Source organism: Microchirus variegatus (genome assembly GCF_963457635.1).
Source record: "Microchirus variegatus genome assembly, chromosome: 1".
Classification (NCBI taxonomy): domain Eukaryota; kingdom Metazoa; phylum Chordata; class Actinopteri; order Pleuronectiformes; family Soleidae; genus Microchirus; species Microchirus variegatus.
The window spans coordinates 11,950,404-11,975,294 of NC_139802.1; the positions used below are offsets into that span (position 1 = coordinate 11,950,404).

The 24,891-nt window shown below is 41.8% G+C and overlaps 2 protein-coding genes across 3 annotated transcripts in view; one reads left to right on the forward strand and one right to left on the reverse strand.

Annotated features, from left to right (window-relative positions):
- The first annotated feature begins 926 nt into the window (after positions 1-926).
- On the forward strand, positions 927-13,767 carry ctnnb1 (catenin (cadherin-associated protein), beta 1). Of its 2 annotated transcripts, XM_083895391.1 has the most exons (17): positions 927-1,064; positions 6,818-6,867; positions 7,558-7,782; positions 7,864-8,117; positions 8,198-8,436; positions 8,551-8,752; positions 8,841-8,985; positions 9,139-9,242; positions 9,441-9,575; positions 9,687-9,890; positions 10,390-10,548; positions 10,643-10,762; positions 10,907-11,057; positions 11,249-11,370; positions 11,537-11,597; positions 12,272-12,519; positions 13,050-13,767. In XM_083895391.1, the coding sequence occupies exons 2-16, from the start codon at positions 6,855-6,857 to the stop codon at positions 12,481-12,483; spliced, it is 2,346 nt and encodes a 781-aa protein (XP_083751517.1). In that variant the 5' UTR covers positions 927-1,064; positions 6,818-6,854; the 3' UTR covers positions 12,484-12,519; positions 13,050-13,767. The 2 variants fall into 2 exon arrangements, with proteins under 2 accessions (XP_083751517.1, XP_083751518.1); XM_083895392.1 differs by lacking the exon at positions 12,272-12,519.
- Positions 13,768-18,116: 4,349 nt separating this feature from the next.
- Positions 18,117-24,891, reverse strand: part of ulk4 (unc-51 like kinase 4) — a gene marked incomplete at both ends in the record, with an annotated part of 70,914 nt that continues 64,139 nt past the window's right edge. Inside the window, 2 exons of the mRNA XM_083898732.1 lie at positions 18,117-18,177; positions 22,394-22,482. Coding sequence (XP_083754858.1) covers positions 18,117-18,177; positions 22,394-22,482 — 150 coding nt within the window. The remainder of the gene's footprint in view (positions 18,178-22,393; positions 22,483-24,891) is intronic.

Below are 24,891 nucleotides of genomic sequence, written 5' to 3' on the forward strand. Positions count from 1 at the left end.
TTTAATAAAAACTATTAGATTTGTTGTGTGCAGTGTATTATTTATTGTTGTGTGTTTTAAATCAAATCAAATCAGTGTGTGGCAGCTCTGACACCATATATTATTGCATACGTTGAATATTAACAGTCTGAAGTTTCCCATCCATGTTACTCAGATATGATGTTTTCAGGGCTATGAATCTTTTTCTGTCTATGCCCTGCACTGGTAGCAGCATATACATATAGCCAAACAAAAATGCACATGCATGCTATTTCAGATGGCAGCTGCTTTCTCATGAAAGTCAGACCCAAGACACTTGTGAGACCGTGAACAGTCAAATCTGATTGTATTGAGTCAGAACTGAATCCGAAATGAATGTGAACGTTGCCTGAATTTGTCTTTTGAACTACTACTGTGAATAATACATGTATAGTACTGTTATTGTGGACTATTTTTGACTTTTTAAAAAAATAAAAAAAGATATATATAATTATAAAAAACAAGTACGGTTGGTGATTTTTTCTGTTGCTCCAATCAATCCAAACAATAAACCTCAGTTTCGTTGCGGATGATTGTGTTTTGTTTACAGGTAGACATTTTTTTCACAGTCCACGAAAGTCAGCTTGGAATCGGATTTCCCTTTTCTAGTCAGCCGGAACTTCATTCAATTGTGTATTCATACTCTGCTGTGGAAGAAAGTGATGTTTGGTTTGCCTAATATTATGAAATCATCCACAAGATACAGCAACGATGTGTGCTGATATGTAATATAATATACACATGTATGTACAAACGCATGGGACTATGTAATTACAGATTTATATCAATGTGGTTTCTATTTTATTTCAACGCGCGGCAGGATATGTGACGACAGAAGGTGTTCTTCGGGCTATATATAACCGCCGCCATCTTATATTTTCCAGTCTCTGCTGCTCGGCCAAAGTCATCGTTGAGTGACTAAAGAGGGAGTGGACGAGGGCTCCCGCTGACGCTCGCCTCACATTTTCCTCGACTTTTTTCATCCATTTCTAAGTGGTTTTTACTCTCCTGGATCCGAGTGGACGGAGGTGCTTTTATTGACAAGGGTAGGCTCCAACATTCAAACTCTCGACTCCACTCAGTTCCCCCCTCTTTTCTCGCCGGTCTCCGTGAATGCCGTCAGGAATGAAGACGGGTTGTTGTGTGCGGGCCGGCCGGGAATGATGATGCTGCTGCTGCTGCTAGCGAGCCAGCTGCTCTCACGGCAAATATTTGGGATCCAGCGGCCACCACCTATAACTGGAGCATCCACATTTTACCGGTGTTTATTGACTTAATGTTGGCGCAGTTGTGCGTTGTAGACGGCGTCGGACAATAATGGGTAAATCCGTGCCGTAGTTTTCATCGCAGCTCGGGTTTATTCGTAAACGGTAATGAAGGTTTGGGAGTAAACGCAGATGTGTCCTCGCCCGTTCCAGTAGTTGAGGTTTGCTAATTACAGATTAGCCTAACCGCTGTTAGCCCAGTTGTGCTCCCGTTCTATCCATGTTTGGTCGGTTGTTTTTGCTGCTGGTTTAGCTTAAACATATTTTATTTGGGGTGAACCTACACGCCTGTTGAGTTGTGTGTGTGATGTGGCCATGTGTACATATTAACGTTTTCCTAAACTCTGGTCGATTGAAGTTATGGAAACTTCATTGTTGTTGACCTTAACGCAAACGTTTTCTCTCCCGAAGTTCCTTTTGAACTTCTTAAGAGGTGAAAAACCGTTCGAAACTTTTAACTTTACACTGAGCTACGTGTCCAAGCAGTTGCCTCAAAAGCATTGTAATGGTTAAGTTGTACGTTATATTTTAGTTTAAATGTCCGCGAGTGTGTGTTTCTCTATTCGTTCTTTTTAAACAAAGACCGACACATTCCTGTGAGCCGCCGTGCTTTGGGAGGAAGACGAGGAGGAGTCAAGGAGTGTGAAATTTGAGTCACTGCTGCCGGAGCACAAAGTCAGGGCAGCTGTGGAAACAATGTGATACAATTCGCGTTTTTTTGTGTCAATATTGCGTGTTTTTAACAAATGTTAACGGCAAGTGTTGAACACTTTTCCTCCGGACCGGCTGCGCTCCACGGGCGGATATGCATTTGTTTTGCGGGTGGTGCTGAAAGACCGACGGGGTCGCGAACGGAGAAAAGTTGGTTACCTCGCTGCTCTTCATCGTCTTGTCGATGGCGAGAGTACCTTTATGTTGTTAAATGGCGCAATGGCGGTGATCTGTTAAATATATTTTTTTCTTACATGTCTTTGGAAATTTGCATCGGACGTGATGATTTTAGTGAAGTAATTGCCTGAGAATGTATCGGAAGGACCCACCGACGAAATAAATGCCCCCCCCCTTTCCAGGAATTATCAACCAACAATCGCATACAGTTCAATTGTGATGTGATTATCAACCACGCATCTAATCGAAACGACTGGTTTGTCTTTTCAAATATATAGTCTCAAAAAAAATATATAGTACGCAATTTGCTCTTATCACAATCCTTATTTGAGAATTTGATTCGTTGATCATCCCAAATCCCCACCCCCCAAAATGAACAAAAAAGTAATTCAGTCACTGTTTTTATGCCTCTGCAACTACATTGGAAATCAGTATCTTTACATAATTACTATATTAATAAAATCAGACTCTTGTATTCCCATACCCCAGAAATCACTGTATAGTCTTTGACCCTTTCTTAAAATGGCAACTATTCGTCTTTCTGGTGTAAAATCCCCGGTCAGATTACGCAATGGAACAACATTTTGACTAACTGACTATCTTGTCATCAGAATTATTTTTTTTAAAGACGGAAGTGGGTGTGTAGCCTACATCTGAGACCGGTAGTGGTACGTTTTGAGGTAATTCACAAGAAGACTGTCATCATGGTATTTCCATCACCTAATGTAACTTGTTTTGCTCGAACCTGTGACAATAGAAAGATACTTGTAGGTCTGGGCACACGTCCACAAATGAATGTGATTAAAACGTTTTATGTTGCCACATTTCATCATTTGTAATATGGAATGTTGTGTGTTAACAGTGGATTCAAGCGTTAACCTTTTTTTCTAATTTAGAGTAACAAGAAGGTGTTTTCTACTTTGTGTGTCTCTCATGCCATTAAGCATTATTTCTCAATCTTGACAAATAAGCAGTCGAATGGATTAGAGTCATCTTAATGAGGAGGAAGTTGCTTGGATGTTTTGAGGGGCTCCTGTTGCCCCATGAACATTTTGTTATTGTGCAGTTGAGACACTGCAGCAGCTGCGGGCATTGAGCTCATTGTATTGTTGGAAGCCAGCAGCCAGAGTGCTGCTGACCCTGCACATTACGTGGCTAACACTGAAGCCTGTGGCAGCTCCTGCCTCTCATCCCAGTAATACTGCTTGTTTGGGTCATTCGCTTATATGGATGTATTGAATTCACTGTTTGTTTGTTTTTTTATTTCTGGAGAAAATTGGTCGTGAAGTCAAGATATTTGCTTTTATCCCGTTTGAAGTCCCCTCAACTTTTTTTTAACTCGAGGACTTAATATTTCCTCCAACAAATTAATTTTACATAAATTGTTTAAATTCCAACATACTGGCCCAAACGAGTGTGATTAGAATAAATGCATTCATATAGTGGTGTATTTATTTTGGAAAATGGTAATGGGATGCAGTTTTACGTATGGTCAATAGTAAGAATTTTTGACTGGATGGCTTTAGCAGAATCTTTTCATAAAGTTGGTATAGGATTTGAGCATTTAGTTGTGCGTGTATCTTTTTGAATGCCCACTGCAAACCCTTTTTGGAGTGGTCTATTTAAGGTTTGAGGAAAGAACAGTCAATACTCACAGGGCAGCAGTGACTATGAGGATTTGTTTTTCTGTTACAGCATCTGTCCCCTTTGTTGTGTTGGAGATCTTAGGCAAGCAATATTTCCGTTTGCTTGGCTGGTTGCTGATATTTGTTGATAATTAAACTCTAAACGCATATTAGACTGTGTAGGGGTCACATAAGACATGTAATAACAAATGGGGATGTCTTAATTTATATGTGGGAGTTCAAGTCCATGTCCCTTGATAGTTGTCAGTCACCTGGCTTAGTTCTTAATCATGAATGATTTTAGTGATATTTTCAATTTAGCCAGAGCCATACGTGGTAAATTGTGGTGGTTCAAGGTGTCATGGTTTTCATTGTGTATGTAAGATTAATCAAGTTTTTTTTATAGAGCATTTATTTTCTCGATTTTTACACATTTTTCATATTTTTTTGTACTTCATCCAGGTCTGCCTATGAATGTGGTTACATTCTCCATGCTCTGACTACAGCCAGTGTAAAAAAAAAAGTGCATGGTTTGCTTGAGGTGTTTTTGAAAACAACCTTCCAGCAGAAACACCCTTTCTCTTTAATTTCCATGTTTGTCACACTAATGCACTCTGGCTTCCTCGTGTGTGTGTGTGCGTGCGTGCGTGCGCGCATGCGTGCACACACAAAATGGGACAATCATCTGACTCGCGTGACTGTGTCACTCATTAGTCATCTGGTTTCGGTCAGAGGAGGCACATATTGTATTTCACATGTGGCTTCAAAGAAACCCCTCTTAGATTTTTGCGATGAGGCTACAAGCCTGATATCTAGGAACTCTTACTGTAATGACTTTTGTGTTAACAATCAGAAATTTACTTCAGGGTAAGGCCCCATTTTTGCCTCTCAATTGAAGACCAGACTTTACTTGTTTGGCCATCAAAACTATCATTGGCTCCGTTTTTAAAGCCAGACATGAGCAACCACATTTTCCACCAGCATAAATGATAAATGGTTTCACTGTTCACTTTGATTGTATGTTTGATTTCAAGCAGCCCTGCATGGGGCATATGGCTCCCATTAGGGCAAGGCTAGGTTATGCGAGGGCAGGCCTGCAAACCTCTGGAGGATGGCGTGTGAACAGTGAGTTTGAGTTGGTGTTTTTGTGGTTGGAAGCAGCAGTTTTGGAGCCTGACTCAAGATAGTTTTAATGACACAGCTGAAGCGGGTGGTGTGGGTGTGAGGGGAGGGAAGTAATTCAGCACAGCAGTTTTGCTGACCTTGACTGTATTTGCATATTGACAGCTCTTCAATACCACAAACTCCTACACTTTCACTGCTGCTCTTAACAAACTGATCTTTTCTACTATGGATTACACTTGTGTCTTTCTGTAATGCGGTTTTTCGTCTTTGGCCTTGTCTTTTTGGGTGTTGCATCTTCATTTTGACTTCATTTTTATTCTGTACAGTGTTTTGCAGGCAGGTTGATTAGTTAGACAACCGTTGAACAAGATATAGTGTCCATATGTTTGTTTTATATTCACAAATATCCTGTAGACTACAATTGATGGCCTCAAGAGCAGGGAGGTCTGTTTGTTTTAACCAAATGGTCAGAACAGAAACTTATCATGAAATTGTTTTTACTGTCTACAGTTTTGTCAGATTTGTTGATTGTTGACCATCTGAACACTGGCACTGTTCAGTATGTTTGCTGTTGTCTCCTAAGTGCAAAATGAATAATCATTGCTCAGCAGAAACAATCAAGTCAGTCACACCACTTAATATCTAGTTTGTAGGAGCCCACAGCAAATCTTGAAACAAGAATAGCTCACAGATGACTATTTTACTAATTAATTAAAAGTGTAGGCACTTACAAGTTAACAAAGTTATTTTACATGGACATCAGACTTACTGTCCTGACAACTACATCTGCCCTTACTGCAGTAATACAGCTCCACATCAAGCCTTGCGGCAAAAAATTGCTGCATGGAGACTGATTCTATTATAGTGACTTTCAGTGGGGACACCAAAAAAAAAAGTACGATAGTAGTTTTTTGGCAAGATGGCATCAGGCTACTTTCATTCACTTTGTAGGAAAAATGCAAGACTGAACTCAATTCTGTGTCTAGAGGTAAATAACAGTGAGTTAATATTTTGAATGGTGTGTAGAGTATGTTGAGCGCTGACATGGGCTAGTTACTTCACTTGAGGAAAGCTATGCGATTGTTCATCAACTGTCTATTTAGGGCAGATATTAACTCTGTAGTTGCCACTCTCTTTATTTTCTACCACTTTCCTTTTAATTCATACATGTCCAAACTGGTTTGTCATGACTGGATGGGGCTGGGTCTACATTTTCTTTTATGATTCATCTTGGAAGAACCACAGACAAAGTGTCTGACTAAGGAGCCACAGGCCCAGTTTCCCTCCTTTTTGGCTAAGAGTTTCTCTCCTGCTTTTTTTTTCCATTTAATGTTTTTCTGCATTACAGTCATGGCGTTTATTTTTGAGTTGGAATTGAAAATGCCTCTGTTTCAATTTTCCCTTTTTTCTGGCTTAATCCCCTCTCGCTCGCTCTACCTCTCTCCTGCCATTGCCAGTGTTTACTTTTCTGCAAAGTGAGGTTTCAGCTTCAAAGCCAGAGCAGGAATGTGTATGCCCTCCTCCCCCTGCCTGTGCTCCCCACCCAGTGCTCCACTTCCCCGTCTGTCCTTACCTAAATAGTTGCTAGCTGCTACACTCTGTGTGTGAGCTGCTGTTTGCATGGCTGGCTGGAACAGAGGAGGAAATCCAAGAAAGGGAGGAGGCAGGAAAGGAAGAAAGGCCCTGGAAACTCGCTAGTCTGGGCTGTTATGTTTTTAACCAAAACACTGACACTCATTTTTAAGTCCTTCTGCCTTGATCTGTGCTGATATAATTTTCTTTTTTATTTAATTTTTTTTTTTTTTTTTAATAAAAAATAAAATTGTGTTTGATTGCAAAGAAAGATGACTATGAACTCGGGGAGTTTGGCTAATTGTGTTTTTGTTTGTTTTTCAGATCAGGAAGCTGTGTCGTTGCAGTTTGAGAACTGAACATGGCTTCCCAGGGTGAGTAAATATTTTTCAGAAACAAGTTCTTTGAACTTTTTTTGCCCTTTTTAGCTTTTGTTATAATTTTTTTTCTGGCATTTCTGACACCCAATTTGCAGTCGTTCCCCACTGCATCTTCCCCTAGTGCTGATTTATTTTCTTATTTGAGCAAAGTGAATTAGTTATTGATTTTAGTTCAGCATGAAATCAAACTTTATGGTCAAAGACACCATTTACTGGTGCAGGTTAGCGCAAGTTAAAAATCATTTCACTGCTGCGTCTATGAACCACAACCAAGACAGTTATTCCTTTGCTGCTCAGACATAGTGATGTTTCCAAGTTTTGAATCATGCAAAGCCATCCTTTTTAAAAGAGAGAACTTCAATTGTAAGTTTGGCCAATAATTTTTTTGTAATTCAAAATTGTGATTTAATGTAGGTGAACAGGCCATCTCAGATTCTTCCTCTCTATTTTAAGGGGAGTAAGCAATTCTAATGACGCAAATGCTACATAAGATAATTGTGATTTGTTTCAAGACCTGTTATCGGGCCAGAGAGTTTTCCCTTGTATAAATGGTCCTGCCCACCAGCTTTGTCAGCGCTCTGGAGATTAGTCTCGACTGCAAGCCTACTGCACAACTACTATACAGGTTTATACACTGAGTTTGACAAACGTTTTTATCATGCTCTTTTTCTCAAATACTTAAAGCTGATCTGATGGAGCTGGACATGGCCATGGAGCCAGACCGTAAGGCAGCAGTCAGTCACTGGCAGCAACAGTCCTACCTGGATTCAGGCATCCACTCAGGGGCAACCACAACTGCTCCCTCCCTCAGTGGAAAGGGAAATCCAGAAGAAGATGACGTTGACAACCAGGTCATGTATGAGTGGGAGCAGGGCTACAACCAGAACTTCTCCCAGGAACAAGTACAAGGTAAGTCGCATTGCACATTGCTATTCTGAAGGAGAAATCTTCAAATTCGATGTATTTAAACTGATGTTTCATCTCTTCTAGACATAGACGGTCAGTACGCCATGACGCGTGCTCAGCGGGTGCGTGCAGCAATGTTCCCAGAGACTCTTGAGGAGGGCATGCAGATCCCCTCAACACAGTATGATTCCACAAACCCCACCAATGTACAGAGGCTGGCAGAGCCCTCACAAATGCTGAAACATGCTGTTGTCAATCTGATCAACTATCAAGACGATGCTGAATTGGCAACCAGAGCCATACCAGAACTCACCAAACTACTAAATGATGAAGACCAGGTAAGTGTCTATGGAAATAGTGGCTCAGATTTAGCTCTCTCTTTCTCTGCAGTTGTGTCATTTATTTTTGTCTCCTGCAGGTCGTAGTAAACAAAGCAGCTGTGATGGTCCACCAGCTTTCAAAGAAAGAAGCATCTCGCCATGCTATCATGCGCTCCCCTCAGATGGTTTCTGCTATTGTCAGGACCATGCAGAACACAAATGATGTGGAGACGGCTCGCTGTACTGCGGGAACACTGCACAACCTGTCCCATCACAGAGAGGGTCTGCTTGCCATCTTTAAGTCAGGAGGAATACCAGCTCTGGTTAAAATGCTTGGGTATGTGATTGTTTGATTGTAGTCACGAGAAACATGAAAAATTGTTATCAGAGTTACTTGAGTTGTGAGTATTTCCCAGTGAGCTGTTAATTTAATAATCTGTCTGCTCTGCAGTTCACCAGTGGACTCTGTCCTGTTCTATGCCATCACCACCCTCCACAACCTCCTCCTGCACCAGGAAGGAGCCAAGATGGCCGTCCGTTTAGCCGGTGGTCTACAGAAAATGGTGGCTCTACTCAACAAGACCAATGTCAAATTCCTGGCCATTACGACTGACTGTCTCCAGATACTGGCATATGGCAACCAGGAAAGCAAGGTGAGATAAAGCAGTCTGTTTGACTTTCCAAAATGGAAGTGCTGCACAGCGACCATTGACATTAAAACTATGTTTTCTGTTTCTGTAGTTGATAATCCTGGCCAGTGGTGGCCCTCAGGCGTTGGTCAACATCATGAGGACCTACACCTATGAGAAACTGCTGTGGACCACAAGCAGAGTTCTCAAAGTGCTGTCAGTCTGCTCCAGTAATAAACCTGCCATTGTAGAAGCTGGTATGTCACCTAAACATCCAATAAATGGTTATATTAGTATAACAATATTCAGGCTCATATTACATTGAGATTAATTGGGAAATTATAAACTTATTCATGTGACACTTTATCTCTACTAACTCCAATTCTTTGCACATTTGTCTTTCTGTCCAGGTGGTATGCAGGCTCTGGGACTCCACCTGACAGATCCCAGCCAAAGACTGGTCCAGAATTGTCTTTGGACTCTGAGGAACTTATCAGATGCTGCCACCAAGCAGGTGATGAGAACTTCCCCTTTGTTTTTTTAAACAAACATTTAAGATGTTTGTTGGTCTGTAAACGACAGTGAAATGTAGTTATTTACTAAGAACACTCAAACGCTGAATTTCTTTGGGTGTTTGCTGAGCAGATGCGGAGACAGAAGGTGTATGAGTCATTTCCTCTATGCTGTTGTGACAATTTTCTTTTCTCTGCAGGAGGGAATGGAGGGTCTTTTAGGAACGCTGGTCCAGCTGCTTGGCAGTGATGACATTAATGTGGTGACCTGTGCTGCTGGCATTCTGTCTAACCTGACCTGTAACAACTATAAGAACAAGATGATGGTCTGTCAGGTCAGTTGAGACGCACGGATTTTGAAACTGCATTTAACTTATTTCTTATTGAAACTGTGAAACTTGGGCATCTTTATCTATTAAACTGTCACACTATCTGTCCCTGTGTAGGTTGGAGGTATCGAGGCATTGGTGCGCACAGTGCTCCGGGCAGGAGACCGAGAGGACATTACAGAGCCAGCCATTTGTGCCCTGCGTCACCTCACATCGCGACACCAGGATGCTGAAATGGCACAGAATGCTGTGAGACTGCACTACGGTCTGCCCGTGGTTGTCAAATTACTGCATCCGCCATCACACTGGCCACTCATTAAGGTATGCACTTGCACAGACTTGCCAGCAGCAATCTGCCACATTAAGCTGTTCCTCACACTGCCAGCCAGTCATTTGGCTGTTCTCTCTGTGGCTTTTCTACTGAAGCATTTTACACTTGACCACACCTCGAAGCCAAAATAATGGGCCAAAGCTGTCCTCAAAAGCACAGTATTGTAGTGTAGTTGGCTACTAACTCATGTTGGCAGCTGATTTCCTTTGAGACTAGAAATAGTTATTTGTTGTACATTAAAAATACACTACCTTACTGCTGTGTGTTGTTTAAGCATGTAATAACCCAGTCCAATGTGGTACACAAGTCCTGTTTTGTAATATAATGTACAACGATTTGGAGACAAAATGCAGCAACAATCATTTTGGGTGTCCATGCAAAGTGAGACATTCTCCTAAAAGTGCACACAACTGTCAGTGAATAAACAACGATGTACATTGCATTTCATAATCTTGATTAAAAAATAACAAGTAACATTTTCTCCATCAGGCTACCGTTGGTTTGATCCGTAACCTGGCTTTATGCCCTGCAAACCACGCTCCTCTACGGGAGCAGGGAGCCATTCCCAGACTGGTCCAGCTACTGGTCAGAGCACACCAAGACACACAGAGACGCACCAGTATGGGAGGCACACAGCAGCAGTTTGTGGTAAGAAGAGCACATGTACATTTAATTAGCAAATGAGCCATGCCATTATGTATGGTACATGCTGATAAGTTATCTCATTATTTTTCTTTTGTAGGAGGGCGTTCGTATGGAGGAGATCGTAGAAGGCTGCACAGGAGCACTTCACATCCTGGCCAGAGATGTCCACAACAGAATAGTCATCAGAGGACTCAACACTATCCCACTGTTTGTACAGGTAAAATTCAAATTTGCATTGTAAAGCTCTTTAGAGGGCGAGTTTGTTATGGATGAGTGACTCAATGAGACTAGTGTGGTCCACTGCAGCACAGCTATTTTTTTGCTGACCCTGCTCTCTGTGTCTGTCTCTGTGTGTGTGTAGTTGTTGTATTCTCCCATTGAGAACATCCAGCGTGTAGCAGCAGGCGTCCTGTGTGAGCTGGCCCAGGACAAAGAGGCTGCTGAGGCCATCGAGGCTGAGGGAGCCACTGCCCCGCTCACAGAGCTTTTACACAGTCGCAACGAAGGAGTTGGTACGTACAGGAAAAAAAACACACTTGATTACATTTTCCCATTATTCACATAATTGCTATTTTTATGATTTTATAAAATAAAATTGACTGTAACGTAACCATAATCGTGGCAGTGTGACATTGTTCTGTTTCAGCTGTTATTTCTTTATTTAAATTAGAAGTGACTAATCTTTAAACTCCACTTTCCTCAGCCACCTACGCTGCAGCCGTGTTGTTCCGTATGTCTGAGGACAAACCCCAAGACTACAAGAAACGTCTCTCAGTAGAACTCACCAGCTCGCTCTTCAGGACGGAACCAATGGCCTGGAACGAGGTGTGATTTTTCTTCCAAATCAGTTTTGCTTTTAGGTTGTTTATCGGGATATTTGTGACAAAATTGCCAGATGATCATTTACCTACTTTGTGGCAAACACGCCTGTGGTCTAATGAGAACTAATGCCTCCCTGCTCATCCTCATCTGTCTCTGTGTTTCCCTGCAGACTGGAGACCTGGGTTTGGACATCGGAGCTCAGGGAGAGCCTCTGGGCTACAGACAGGACGGTAAGTCACCTCCAAACCTCTGACTGGCAGAGAGTAGCACAGGACAAGTCATGAATGAATATTAGAACTGTTAGAACGACTGCAACACCAATTGACCAGTTCGGTTTAACATCACACAGGTGCATTTGAATTACAGATGGAACATTAAAATAATGGCTGAACAATTAATTGCTTTAAAATCAAACTATGCATTTTGCATTAAGGCTACAGTTTTTTTTTTTTTTTTAAATTGGAAAAATAAAATGCATGCAGGTTTGCTGCTGCTTTTATTTGTCATAGTTTGCCATCTAAATGTTGGTCATGGACCAGGACTCTGAACTGCTCAATAAGCCATGGTGTTTGTGTGTTGGCTGTTTTTACTTTGCACAAATCCATTCCTCCATCACTAACGGCTTTTACTGGCTCTTGACCAGTGCATAGAGGTGGTTTATTTGTTGACCACTGCAGATGGATTTTTTTTCCACTGGAAACTAATTTAGCTACAGTGAACTGGGCCATGGGCTCAGCTAAAGTCAGTTTGAAGTCTTTTAATTTTGAGGATGGATGTGTGCCGTGTTGCTTTGTAGTGTTAAATGACGGTACTACTGTGTGACCGCTTGGTTTGTTAACATGCTTCTAACAACTGCTCTGCTTCACCTGCTTCTCCCTCCACCCACTCCTCCCTCAACCCTCAGACCCAAGCTACCGCGCCTTCCATGCGGGGGGTTATGGTGGGGACACGATGGGCATGGAGCCCATGATGGACCATGATCTGGGTGGCCACCACCCAGGCCAGGACTATGCCCCTGTAGAGGGGCTGCCTGACCTGGGACACTCCCAGGAACTGATAGAGGGCCTGCCACCCGGTGATTCCAACCAACTGGCCTGGTTTGATACCGACCTGTAAATACCAAGACCAACATTACACTACACTTTCTACTAGGTAAGTAGGGATGGTACCATGCAGTATTACTTAAAGAAACACCTACAATAGGCTGATATAGTTTCATATTGAACAAACTTTCAACAAATATTTCACCTTAGCGTCTTGAAAATGCTGTCTCACATTCCAACTTACAGTCCAAGTGATGTTTATTTTGGGAGCCAGCAGCTTTCCGGTAACTTAAAAATTGAGCATTAGTGCCATGATTTTGTAATATTACATTTGTCACTTATGTTTGGGGTTTTTTGTCTCGTGGTGGCTCAGATAAATTTAAGCCTTGTACTGGTCCAGATGTATAAGTAGGAGCGGGTTGGGGTGTTATGTGTCTAGACGGGCTGAGGGGGAGGAGAGTGGATTTTACTCGGAGGCTGTTGCATGGTCACACTGCCTTTTAATTGCAAAGCTGTGTGATGTGGCGTGTGTGATGTTGTTTTGATCTGTGTGTGAGGTCTTCACCAAAGCCCATGCAGTCTCCATTCTCCCTACTCTGGTTTTTCCACTCATTCCTCCTGCTCTTTTTTTTTTTTCAGCTGTATCATGTGATCTGGATGAACCTGCATTGTGATTCGCCCATATGGAGGAGGCGGGGTTTTCAGAAAGTGCCTGAAGAAGACTCAACAACAGCAAGCAGAGTTTCCTGTCTATGGGAACTCCATTGGGACAAAAAACAGATTTAAGTGCGGTTCTGTTCTGGTCTCTCTGCCTGACAAGAGGCTGACATCAAATCCTGACAAGACACATGGATTTTGATCTCAATGATTGATTCTTTTTTCAAAAACCCTTTTTATGTCTTTTGTTCTACTTTTTTTTTTTTTTTTTTTACTTTTGGTTGTTTTACCTTTTTTTTTTTTTTTTTTATTATGTTTTCTCAAGTCTGTAATGGTACAAACTGATTCTGGTTTGCTTTTTTTCATTCTGAATTATGATACTAATTTCCTTTCTTCTTTTTTTTTCTTTTTTTTTGCAGTCCCTTGTATTTTAAGTCTGATGGTGAGTTTTATTTGTGGTAATGCTCCATCCAAGTAAAGAATCTGATCACATTTTAAATGGTGTCCAAACACTAAAGTTAATCAGTTGAATTGTATTCTGATTCAAGTGTATCATTGTGTAGCTTTTGTATAAAAAAAAAAAAACATGAATTGGAAATCATGGTCCAAATATCAAGCTATTTTCTTGCTTTAAAGGTGGACACTGATGTGTCTTTGCTGTTCCAAAGGGGGTGTAGCTGACCTGAGTGGGATGGGTGTGGCTGTGAAAAGGTGGGGGTTGAGGAGGGCTTTCACTGGTCTGATGTTACAAAGGGGTGGGGGTAGTGGGAGGAGCTGGTTTCTGTAGCCTGCTGTGTTCTGAAACAATAAAATGGACTGTCATTTCACCTGGTCTATGTCTCATTTCATTTTCACCTTCAAGAAGACCTACAAGACAAGGCAGTTGTAAGATAAAACTTTCTGCAACAATGAAACTTAGGTTATACCTTATGCAGCAAATCTGACCCAGGGTTTTAACGTAACTACTGTCGCCCCCTTTAAGTAACAACTGAAACAATGCTGGTGTATGGTATGCAACGGTGATTCTGTACAACCCTCGCTCCCAGCTGCAATAAGCATTTCTCCCAGCGAACCGATTAACGTCTAAGGTTTTTATAGCAGCAGAATCCACTTTAAAAAGTTTTTTACAAGCACTGCATTGCCGACATCGCTCAAATCGCTTCCTGTGTGCAGCGTGGGAATGTTGCCAGGAAATACTACAAGACACTGCTGTACTGAGAGTCATGTGGAGCTGAAGGGTATAATCTGCATGTGGGAACTAAATTTGACAATGGACACGTATTTATATTTTAAAGTTACGCACTGCAGCTGTGATCATTTATGGCATCGTATTTGTTAAAACTCATTGGCTGCCAATATAGACGTCAATTCAAACAGTTCACCGCCAAAGACGTCTGATGAAAGAAGACTCTTTAGGTAGTTTCGGTGTTAAAGGTCCCCTATTGTGCAAAATCAACTTTTTAATCTTTTAGTACTTATATTTGGGACTCAGTGGGCCATACCAGTCCCCAAAATGTGAAAAAACAAGACTCAGTCATGTTTTAGTGGTTCCACTTTGTGTAAGTATAGGCGATAAAACACGCGATGTTTACACCTCCGGACCAAGTGACGACAGTGCGGACATTTCACCGTGAATGTTGGCACCCCGCCAGGCAGTGTACTTCACAGCTCCACCGTAGCGCCCCCTTGTCCCTGTGAAATACGAGAGTACAGGCGAGGTAGGAAGAGTGGCTGCTCAGCGGAGCACAGTGTTTTACACAAACTTCCAGCCTCAGATGACTTGTGTGTCCAGTGGATATATTTTATTTATGAAAATAATGTTCACAAGCTTCACAAGCCCTTTGTTGTTGATCGTGGGTGTAAATTCCTATGCTGGAGGGACACCTTGAACGCACCAGTTACATGCCTGCGGTTAGCAAGTGGCGTGTGTGGATCGGTGATATGAGGAGCCCGCGCAGAAAGATGTAGATGTTGTCCTACATTTCTTCTCAACCAAAGGCTGCCTTTCTGTCGTGTTTCCAGTTCTCTCCTCGTGTTGTTGATCCACACACGTCACTTAGCTGCCGTAACACTGGTGCGTTCAGGGTATTTTTCTAGCATGGGAATTTACATACACGCCGCGTGGCACATTAATCGCTTTTCTTCTATTTTAATGTTTTTATGATCGCGAGAAGCCCAAATCGTGGTCACTCTATGCATTACGGTGAAACTCAGTAACAACGGGTAAACGGACATTACTATGGGGTATATGGAGCGGGGGTTGTGACGACGCTGCATGACAATAGGTGATAAGTGGCGACACTCCCCTGGAAGCAGTGGATGTGTGTTTACCTGGGTCCCATTCACATGTAAATGACCAGGCACAAAACCGAGCGTTCTGAAAAAGGCTGTTTTGGCAGAGTTATTGAACTGCTATTGTGCTTCATCCTTATGATATTTTGACTGAAGCATGACACAGACATGTTCATTAGGGCACCAGGACCTAGTTTAACTTGGGTTAATAGGGTATAATATGGGACCTTTAACATAGTCATAGAACACAGTTTTGTGGGACTTGGAAAATCAGTCAAAATGCTATAAAACGCTTGGCAGTATGGAGCTGAAAACGGCTGGCAGCCAATGAGTTAATGCTCCTCGTTTCAATGTATGGAACAATGAATATTTAACTGCATCTTAACCTAAATTACATCACAAATCATTCACAATGTCTAATAGAAAAATAGTTTATTTTCCCAAATTTGTTCAACCTAAACACCACAGTCCATGCATGCTCCATAGCAGAGTTGGTGGATAATTGATTACACACAGCAGCTACAACTGGGTCCTACTTGTTTATTGTTATGTGAAATGAGAAGTTAGAATAAGGCCATCAGTAGTAACAGACAAACATTACAACAGAGACGTGACCCTCAGTTTCAAACAACAAATAACTGAGTATCAAAGCTGATGATCTCACTGTCAAACAAGTGTCCACGTCATCCACCTGCAGGGACACGCAGCTTGGCAGGAAGCCATCTCTGTTCACCGTCTTCCCCGTGTGAGATAGTGTCCAAAAACATTCACTTGGTTTAACTTGGTGGTTGATATTAGACAGCCGTTTGCTACGGCTTAAAGTGAGATTAGTCAGATTTGCATACGAAATCAGAACCTGGAGTGAAGGAGTAAAAGCCAGCCAGTGGTGACTACAATTGGTGTCCAGATTTTTTTTTTTCAGAGCACATGGTGTTGGATAGAGGACAGATGTCACGCCAAGTCTCTCTCTCTCACACACACACCTGCATTCACAAGAGCAGGAGAATCTCTGGAGAATCCAGGTGGTGACTGGCCTGACCAAGCAGGAAGCAGGACACTCACTGGATTCTTCTGAGATTTCCCTCCTGCGTTCTCACATGAGCTCACTCTGACATTTACTAGATATTTTACTTGGGGAGCTGGCAATAGAGCCTCCAGCATGTCTGAAAAGCAGCTTTAGACTACGTGGATCCTGGTCTCTGTATGACATCATAACTCCTGATAACAGGCAGTTTCAGTATGTTATTGTTAGTATGGAGGAGAGGAAGAGAAAAGGCTGTCAGTTTGAACAGTGTTGTTCACGCTGCACTCAAATCGTCAGTCTCCATTCTATGACTGGAGGTGTCCAGACAGAGCCACAGACCGGAGCTGTGCTGCATGCAGACAGTCTGAGTGAACACCCGCGCTGTAATCATCTGCACTCTGATGGACACTTGATGGGAGTTTAAAATGAGCTGTCAAATTACTGCAGTGACAGAGTGATATTTATTACTGTCAGTTATTCAATTTGTAAATGTAATAAAAAGTCATGTGGACAAGAGAGACGAGCAAATGCTCTGATACCTCTGAGTCAAAATCCCTCACATACCACTGGAAAACAGTCACCAACTACAGTGTGGTATCATATTTATGTCCATGTCCAGGCTCTAACACTGAGCATAGGATTACCTGATGTTTAAAGGTCCCATATTATGCAAAAAAAAACTTTTTAATCATTTAAATCCTTATATTTGGGACTCTGGAGGTCCTACCAGTCGCCAAAGTGTGAAAATAGATGACTAACTCATGTTTTTGTTTGTTGTCTCGTGGAGCTCCACATTGTCCGTAAAACACAACGGCATCCGAAAACCGGAAGCCCCCCGAAAAGTGCTATTCTTGGCTCCACAGTGCAGCACAGAGTCCTACACAAACTTCCAGCCACAGCGGATTTATCTGTCCAGTGGATACATGTTATATATGACGGCAATGTGCCTGCGAATGATCACTTTTCCAAATGCTAACTGCTGTTAGCTCCCAGTAGCCTCTGTGGCTGATGTCATTTCCTGTCCCTTAAGTTTTGTTTTACTTTTTTGGACCTAAAGAGATACTACAAAACATGTATGATGATTGAACTGCTGTGGTGCTTCATCCTTATGGTATTTTGATCAAAGCATGTCACAGACATGTTCATTAGGACACCAGGGAACTAGTTTAACTTGGAGAAATAGGGTATATTAAGTCCTTAAAATGACCATAATATATACCATAATAATAATTTCCAACTTAAACTGTGCCAACTTAAAAAGAAGAAGAATCCTCCAAAACACTAATACATACTATTTTTTCCCTTTTGTGCTGCTTCCAGCTCCCAGTAGCCTCTATGGCTGATGTCATGTCCTGTCCCTTAAGTTTCGTTTTACTTTTTTTTAAGGTGGACCTAAAGAGATACTACTAAACAGAACGTTCTGAACCGGGCTGTTTTGGCAGGGTGATTGAACTGCTGTGGTGCTTCATCCTTATTATTATATGGTATTTTGACCAAAGCAAAATATGTCACAGACATGTTCATTGGGACACCAGGGAACTAGTTTAACTTGGAGAAATAGGGTATAATATGACTCCTTTAACTAACTAACAACAAATATATGATGTCTGAAGTCAAATGAATGTAACATTTTTAGATGATTAAATCTCAGGTTACCTGATGAAACAAAGACACTTTAAAAATCAGACTGCAGACCTCCTTTAGCTGGCTGATGGTTTGAAGATAAACAGCTTCTAGGATCCAGAGATATCCTGGAGGATTTCAGCAGCCAGTCGATTCACATCACCGTGAGGCCTGAGACAAGAGCAAAACATTATTCAGTATTTTCAGAGTTATTTTCAGAGCAGAAACAAAGCGATCTTTCTTTAAAATGGTTGAATAATGTAAATTAGGGCTGCAAATAATGCTAATTTTCACTATCAATGATTGTGTGCAAAAACACCTAGTCCTCAAATAATAAAACCAGGAAACGTTTCAGGGTTGAACAGAATGAAACACTGAAGATGAGATCATGAACTGTCTTTGTGAGCTCCACGGAAACATCAGCTCAAGTGCTCTGAACATTCAAAGCACTGTCTGAGTCTTTAATGACGTCCGTAGACAGATGTGAAGCCGAGTTTGTTGGAAAATGTGCTGCTGCCTTAACCACATGAAGCACGTGTAAATATAAACCGTTCAAAGGTCTCTGACCCAGCGTGTAAGGAAACTGTAACCTCACTACAAGATTTCAGAATTCTCATACAACATGACTCTAAACGGCAAACCTTAAAGCACACTTCACCCTCAAACACCTTGGTAAACACAGCAACACAAAAAATCTACCCTGTAAAGTGATAAGCAATTATCTCTTCTGACTTTTTCACCTGACAGAAAAGTGTGATACTACCCGCCTCGCCAAATTTGAATCATTAAAAAAGTTTTTTTTAAAGCAGACCTAGACCAGAAGTTCCAACTAACAGCATTTCTCCTGAATAGCAGATCCTCCTGCTCCGGGCACTAGTCCGGGCACATCCGGTTGCGTACATTGAACCGCAGAAGAAGAATAACGTCCGTTGTGGAGGTGTTTCACGAGCGACAATGTCTTCTGACTCTGGGTCAGACTCTGGGTCTATAACTATTTTTAAACTTTATTAAAACAATGTTTTGATAATGAGAAGCAGTGCATCCACTGTTCCAGAGGGGGGAGCTGTGCTTCTGAGAGCTGGTGTGCTAATTATGTCACGTCCGGGTATTGGCCAATCACAAGACAGTTGGGAACGCTCCGCTATCAAACCACTGGTTTAACAGACATGTCGAGAAGTGACATTTTCACCCTTTTGGTGACGGTTTACCATCATTCTGTACACAAACACAGAGCTTCAAGGTCACATTTTACTTCTCCGACTGCATAATGCGTTATCCGACTGCGTAACCATGGAGACCCCTCGAGCCGCCATAGTTCTCCGTCATGGTGCCGGATACGCAATTTCCCGCCCGATCAGTAGGGGTCGCTATGCAAGGTTGGTGTGCTTCTGGCTACAGTGAGCAATGGCGTCCGAGAGAGAACGACTGTTGTTGTTGTTGCAGCTGAATTATATTGTGAATTAACAGTGGCCATTTCTCACCTGAAATAAATATTTTCTGTGTCCCGGAACGCAGTTTTAAGATAATTTGAGACGAGCAATTAGCCATTTAGAGTCTAAACATGTGGTTTGTGTATTAAGATATGACGTATTTATAGTTTGGCAGCAACATTGTCAGCTCCGCCTCTGTGGACCCTCGGTATGCACAGTGGCCGACACAGGGCAGCGTTATCTCAGCCTGTCCTGAGGACCAATCGTAGCCCTTGGCGTCTCCATTGTCCCTTGACGGAGTGACGGACACTTAAAAATATTTTGTGCAGCCGGAGACGACGGAGAGGCTCTCTCACAGGCTCTCCGACGACGTAGAGGGGTCTCCGTAAGCTACGTAGAGCACTTTACGCAGGAATATAAATTGGGCTTCAGTCCTGCCCTCTCTCTCTCCCTCTTCTGCACCTGCAGCCTCACAGCAGAAGAGAGTGCAGTTACTCACGAGAGAACGGTAAACACTGATAAAGCATGATGAGAGTTTGTATATCGTTACAGCGGTTTGAGGAGGAGTTATGTTAACTATGGCTCCAGTGTGTCATCAGGCCATATTTGGACAAGCCTAAAAAAAGAACCCTGAGCAGTTTTCATTTTTTTACTCCATAACTCTTTACTCCACAGTGGTAATTTCTTTCACATGTTCTCAGCCACAGTTATAATGTGTGAAGAGGATAATCTCTGTATTTACTTCGCAGGGACTTTAAGTTCAAACTTGTTGAAACCATAAATGTAACAGACCACCAGCACAACATGCTGAACTGTACTGTTGTTTTGCAAAAAAATCTCTTTCTCAACTGTCAATGAAGTCAACATTTAGAGAGCTGCGTGTTTGCAGTTTTCCAGAACAGACAATAGTGACCTGCGCGACTGACGGCAACAAACTAAGGATCAGATTTTGGGCCCCCACCCCATTCTTGATTGGGCTTGAGGTTTTGAAAAAGCATTCCTCAGGTTGCCATGGTAAATGCTGAATGACATCGTTTGGGTTAGGATCTAAGCCCAGACCTCCCCTCTCCTTCCATCTCCTCTCTCAACTCCACCTCCTCTCATCCCCTCAATTAAAACCAATCCTCAACCAGCCCCCACCTCCTTCCTCTCCTCATAACTCTTCTCATCTCCTGCCCTTTCTCCAAAAACCTCTGCTCCCCTCCTCCACTCCTCCTACCACTAAACCAGTGGGAGTGTGCCAGTCTCTGCTACTTCAAAGCTCGAGCTGATCTCTGCTTTCATCTGCCAGAGAGGAGAGAGAGGAGAGAGAGGAGACGAGAAGTGGGAGAGAGAAATCATGAGAGTGCGCAAGAGAGAGGGAGACATGGAAGAGAAAGAAATTAGGAAAATAGAAAGAAAATTGTGTGTGTGTGTGTTTGGGGGTGACAAACAGGAAGAAAGGGGGGGGGGGGGCAAGAGACCAAGGAGAAAAGAGAGAGAAAAAGGGAGTGGAGGGAAGCAGAGGCTTCTATAGCAGGACAACAATACACCTTTATTACTGATCTGACAGGTTGTGTGTGTGTGATTGAGAGGTTGTATATAGAAGGGCATGGAAGCAACTATTTGTGCGTATGCATATGCATCAAGTTATAATAATGTGTGTGTGTGTGTGCACTTGGAGAACCTTTTCTGGCGTAATCAGTGACCTTGTCAAGACCAGTGGTCCTCATGGAGAAGAAAGCCTCGTCCTGATGAGGCAGAAACTAATTTATAAGAAACTGTCTAAGTTTTGGGCCAATGTTGGAATTGTGGTTGGGTTAAGGTTAGGCATTATCTAGTTATGGTTAAGGTTAGGGATAACACTTTGGCGAGGCTGTCCAAATGAATGGAAGTTAACGACAGTCCTTAAAAGGATAGCTGCGTGAACCTGTGTGTGTGTGTGAGAGAGAGTGTAAGAGAGAGACAGAGAGGACGCTGGTCTTATACATCAAAAGATCAAACCCTGCATGGTCGGCCGCCCTCAAAGAGGGAAAATACATTCATCCCTGATTCTCATGAAAGGTGTCCAGATACAGAGATACAGAGGTGTGTGTTTGTGTGTGTGCCCGTCTGTTTTGCAGTAAATATCACTTAAGTATCACACTGTCAGTAACATTGATGAATAATATCTGTCCATTCACATGCACGGAAGAGAGTGAAGCTGAGAGCTTTCTGAGCCTGGTCACAGATGGTAATAACATGCATTCTGGTCTGAACGTGTTCCTGAACGCATCGTCACATCTGTCTTTACAGGCGTAAACACAAATCCATCTATAGGACATGTTAAAGACCACTCCCCATCAGCTAACGTCCTCTGCAATAACATTCAGCTGTGGCCTTTGCCTTTACTCTTATTTGTAGCTGCTGCCACAATATAACACACAATTTCTTCATTCTTGGTTAAAACATTTTTTTTTTCTGGAATCTGAAATGATGTTTGTGAGTGTTTGCACACAAAGCGGGTAAAACAAGATCACATGTGATTACAGGAGACGCATCCAGGTGTAAACAGTGGCCTGAGTATCTGCATATATTTCTGACTTTAAACCAGAATTTCCATTTTCTAAGTCCCCACACACAACGTTTGCATTTCAAAAGCTGTTACACAAACGTTGTCTTAATTTAATATCTCAGCCCTTTGAGAGCAATTACGTTGACACTCTGCCTGGGCCGACGCTCGCATCCTTTAGATCAACAGCTGGAAAAATATCCGGCGTGTAAATGCACAGACAAGTTCAGACATGCATAAAAATAATTTGATGAGGAACAGAGCGGGAGCAGACAAACACTCCAGAATGATTTAACACACACACACACTAGAAATGGAACTGAGCACCTCATGCAGGCAGACACATATTACAAAGTCCGGCTTTGCCACAGCTGAATAATTTTTGCAAAAAAATATAAATGAAGTAAAAATACACTTCAACACACACCTGTCGGACGTAGTTATATCCTGCAGCAAACTTGCTAACTCGGCCCATTCAGGACATTCTAGCCGATCTGATCCGTCTGTCATCTGCACCTGAACAAAGAGACAGAGAGAGAGAACAATAAAGAAGACATGGTCACATCGGTCTGCAGCTTAAAGGCAATGGTCCACACTCAACAGAGCAAGCATAGCCTAACTAACATGGACATGTTGTCCACATGGATTTATATAGTTACAGGTCACGCACCAGAAAAATAGTCACACAAAGTAAACAAAATGGACGACAGAAATCTGTGCCTGTTTCTGTCCCAAATGATTATGTGGACTATTGGACAAAACTATTGTCTTCCACCGTGTCGATCGTTTAATGCTCCTCCAATTAACTTCAACAACACACTATTGCTGTCGTTCGAGTCGTGCTGAGGACAATCCTATCTGAGCGAACAAGACGCTCAGATTGAAACATTCTGGATATCTGCAATATAATTCTTACCAAGAGAAACTCCCATTTCAGATATCTTCAATCCAATTGTTACTAGTCATAATAACATTTAAGGTAATTGTAATGAAACCGCACTGACGTGATGTCATTTGTCCTAGGAAGAATGACATTGTGGATAGGAAGAATGTCACTGTGGATAGGAAGAATATCATTGTGACACAGGAAGAATGTAATTGTGGATATCTGAAATTAAAAGCCCAATACACATGAATAGCAAAAGTGACGTAATTTGTCCTAGGAAGAATGACATTGTGGATAGGAATAATTGAATTACATATATCTGTAAAAAAGGCTTGCCATACACATCCTGCCTCTTCAGCTTTTAGCTTTCCAGCGAACTCAAATGAATCAGCACCCACACATTGATTTATTTGTAGCCACATAACAATAAGAACACTGATCAACAGAGATTATTTTGTATCTTAAATTCATGTCAACTCCTCCTAACTCTTTTTCTCTCTCTCTATCACTGATACACTGATGCATTACTCTCACAAAAACACACATCTGTACGGTCATGAACAGAAATGACATCAGTGCGTATTTGCAGGGCAGGAAAAAGATATTCAGTCAGAAGTGGTCACAGGTGGAGACACATCCAGGATGCATGTTACTGCCACGTGGGAACATGATTTGTTCTCTTAAGATGGATGTTAATATCGGGTCTGAATCAGGCCCACAACATTCACAATTTAGATTTATTTCCTGCTTTCTTTTTAAGCTACAGGGACTGACTGAGCTGTACACTTGAACAATTCAAATCCTCACTGTAAATACACTCATGCTTTTATGTATATATTTATAATAGACTCTGTCCAATGTTCCCATTCATTTTTATACCACTCTTTTTAATTTATTATTCTTTGTTGTCCTTGTTCTTTTCTTCATTTGAATGTGTGTTATGTTATGTTTATGGAGTCAAATTCCTTGTATGTGTTCTCATACTTGGCCAATAAAGCCTGAGCTGCTAACACCTGTGGTTCACCAATACAAAACAATGATTATACAGTAGCATTTACACATTATTTGTCTTTTCACAGCATCACAACAAAGTTAATATATGGAAATTAACCTTATGAAGAAACACCAGTCTCAGTTATCAATCCCCTGCTGAGTGACATCACACTCATTTTTCAGAGCAATTTCAAAGCAAGTTGATAAAAGTGGTGAAAATCCAGTTTAATGTGCGCCACACACAAAAATACATACGTGCACTCTGTGTGACATACTGGCACCTTTTCTCATGAGTGCTCCAAGTTTTCCTCATAATTATGTCAATGTATGAATGTATTAACTTGTATAATTATTCTTGGATTTCATAAGTCTGCTCTCTCCCTTCACCAAATTTCTTCTTCCTACTTGATATATTTCTTCTATCTGATATCCCTCTGGTTTTATCATCACCTGACATGATAACACCTGCTGTCTGTTGTAATTCAATTGTCAAAGGTGTGTGTTTGTGAGTATTTACTTGAGTTGTTGGTCATGTGTATGAGTGTGTCTGTGTGTGGGGTTTATTGGGTATGGACCAGTGTGTTTGGTGAATGTGCCGTCTCTGATCTCTGGTGACATCATCACCTCTGTCTCTGTGGTGACACAGCATGGTTGTTGCCAGGCAACGGGCTTAGGAGGAGACAAAGATGCTCTCTTCACAAACACACAAACAAACACACACACACACACACACACACACACACACACACACTGATTCTATAAAACTGACTCAAAGTCAGACAAATGAGCAAACAGACATGTTTGCCTCTCAGAAAGACAGCACAGTGCTGCTGTCACAGCAGATAATAAGTTAAAACATGTGACAATGTACCTGACAGCAGAGACGGAGATGGCGTGTTTTTTTAGTCATGTAAGATGTGTTTAAGTAAGTGAGATCGACAGATTAGTGAGAAATTATTGTTCAAATTAGATTAGAAAGTATTTATTGTCCCAGGGGGGCAATTAGGTTAGTACAACAATTTACACCTTAAAATAAATACAACAAT

Bases quoted from the DNA above. Each gene is read 5' to 3' on its own strand.
- ctnnb1 (XM_083895391.1), top strand. The intron at 9,576-9,686 runs GTCAGTTGAGAC...GTCCCTGTGTAG, and splicing joins ACAAGATGATGGTCTGTCAG to GTTGGAGGTATCGAGGCATT. The intron at 11,058-11,248 runs GTACGTACAGGA...CACTTTCCTCAG, and splicing joins CAGTCGCAACGAAGGAGTTG to CCACCTACGCTGCAGCCGTG.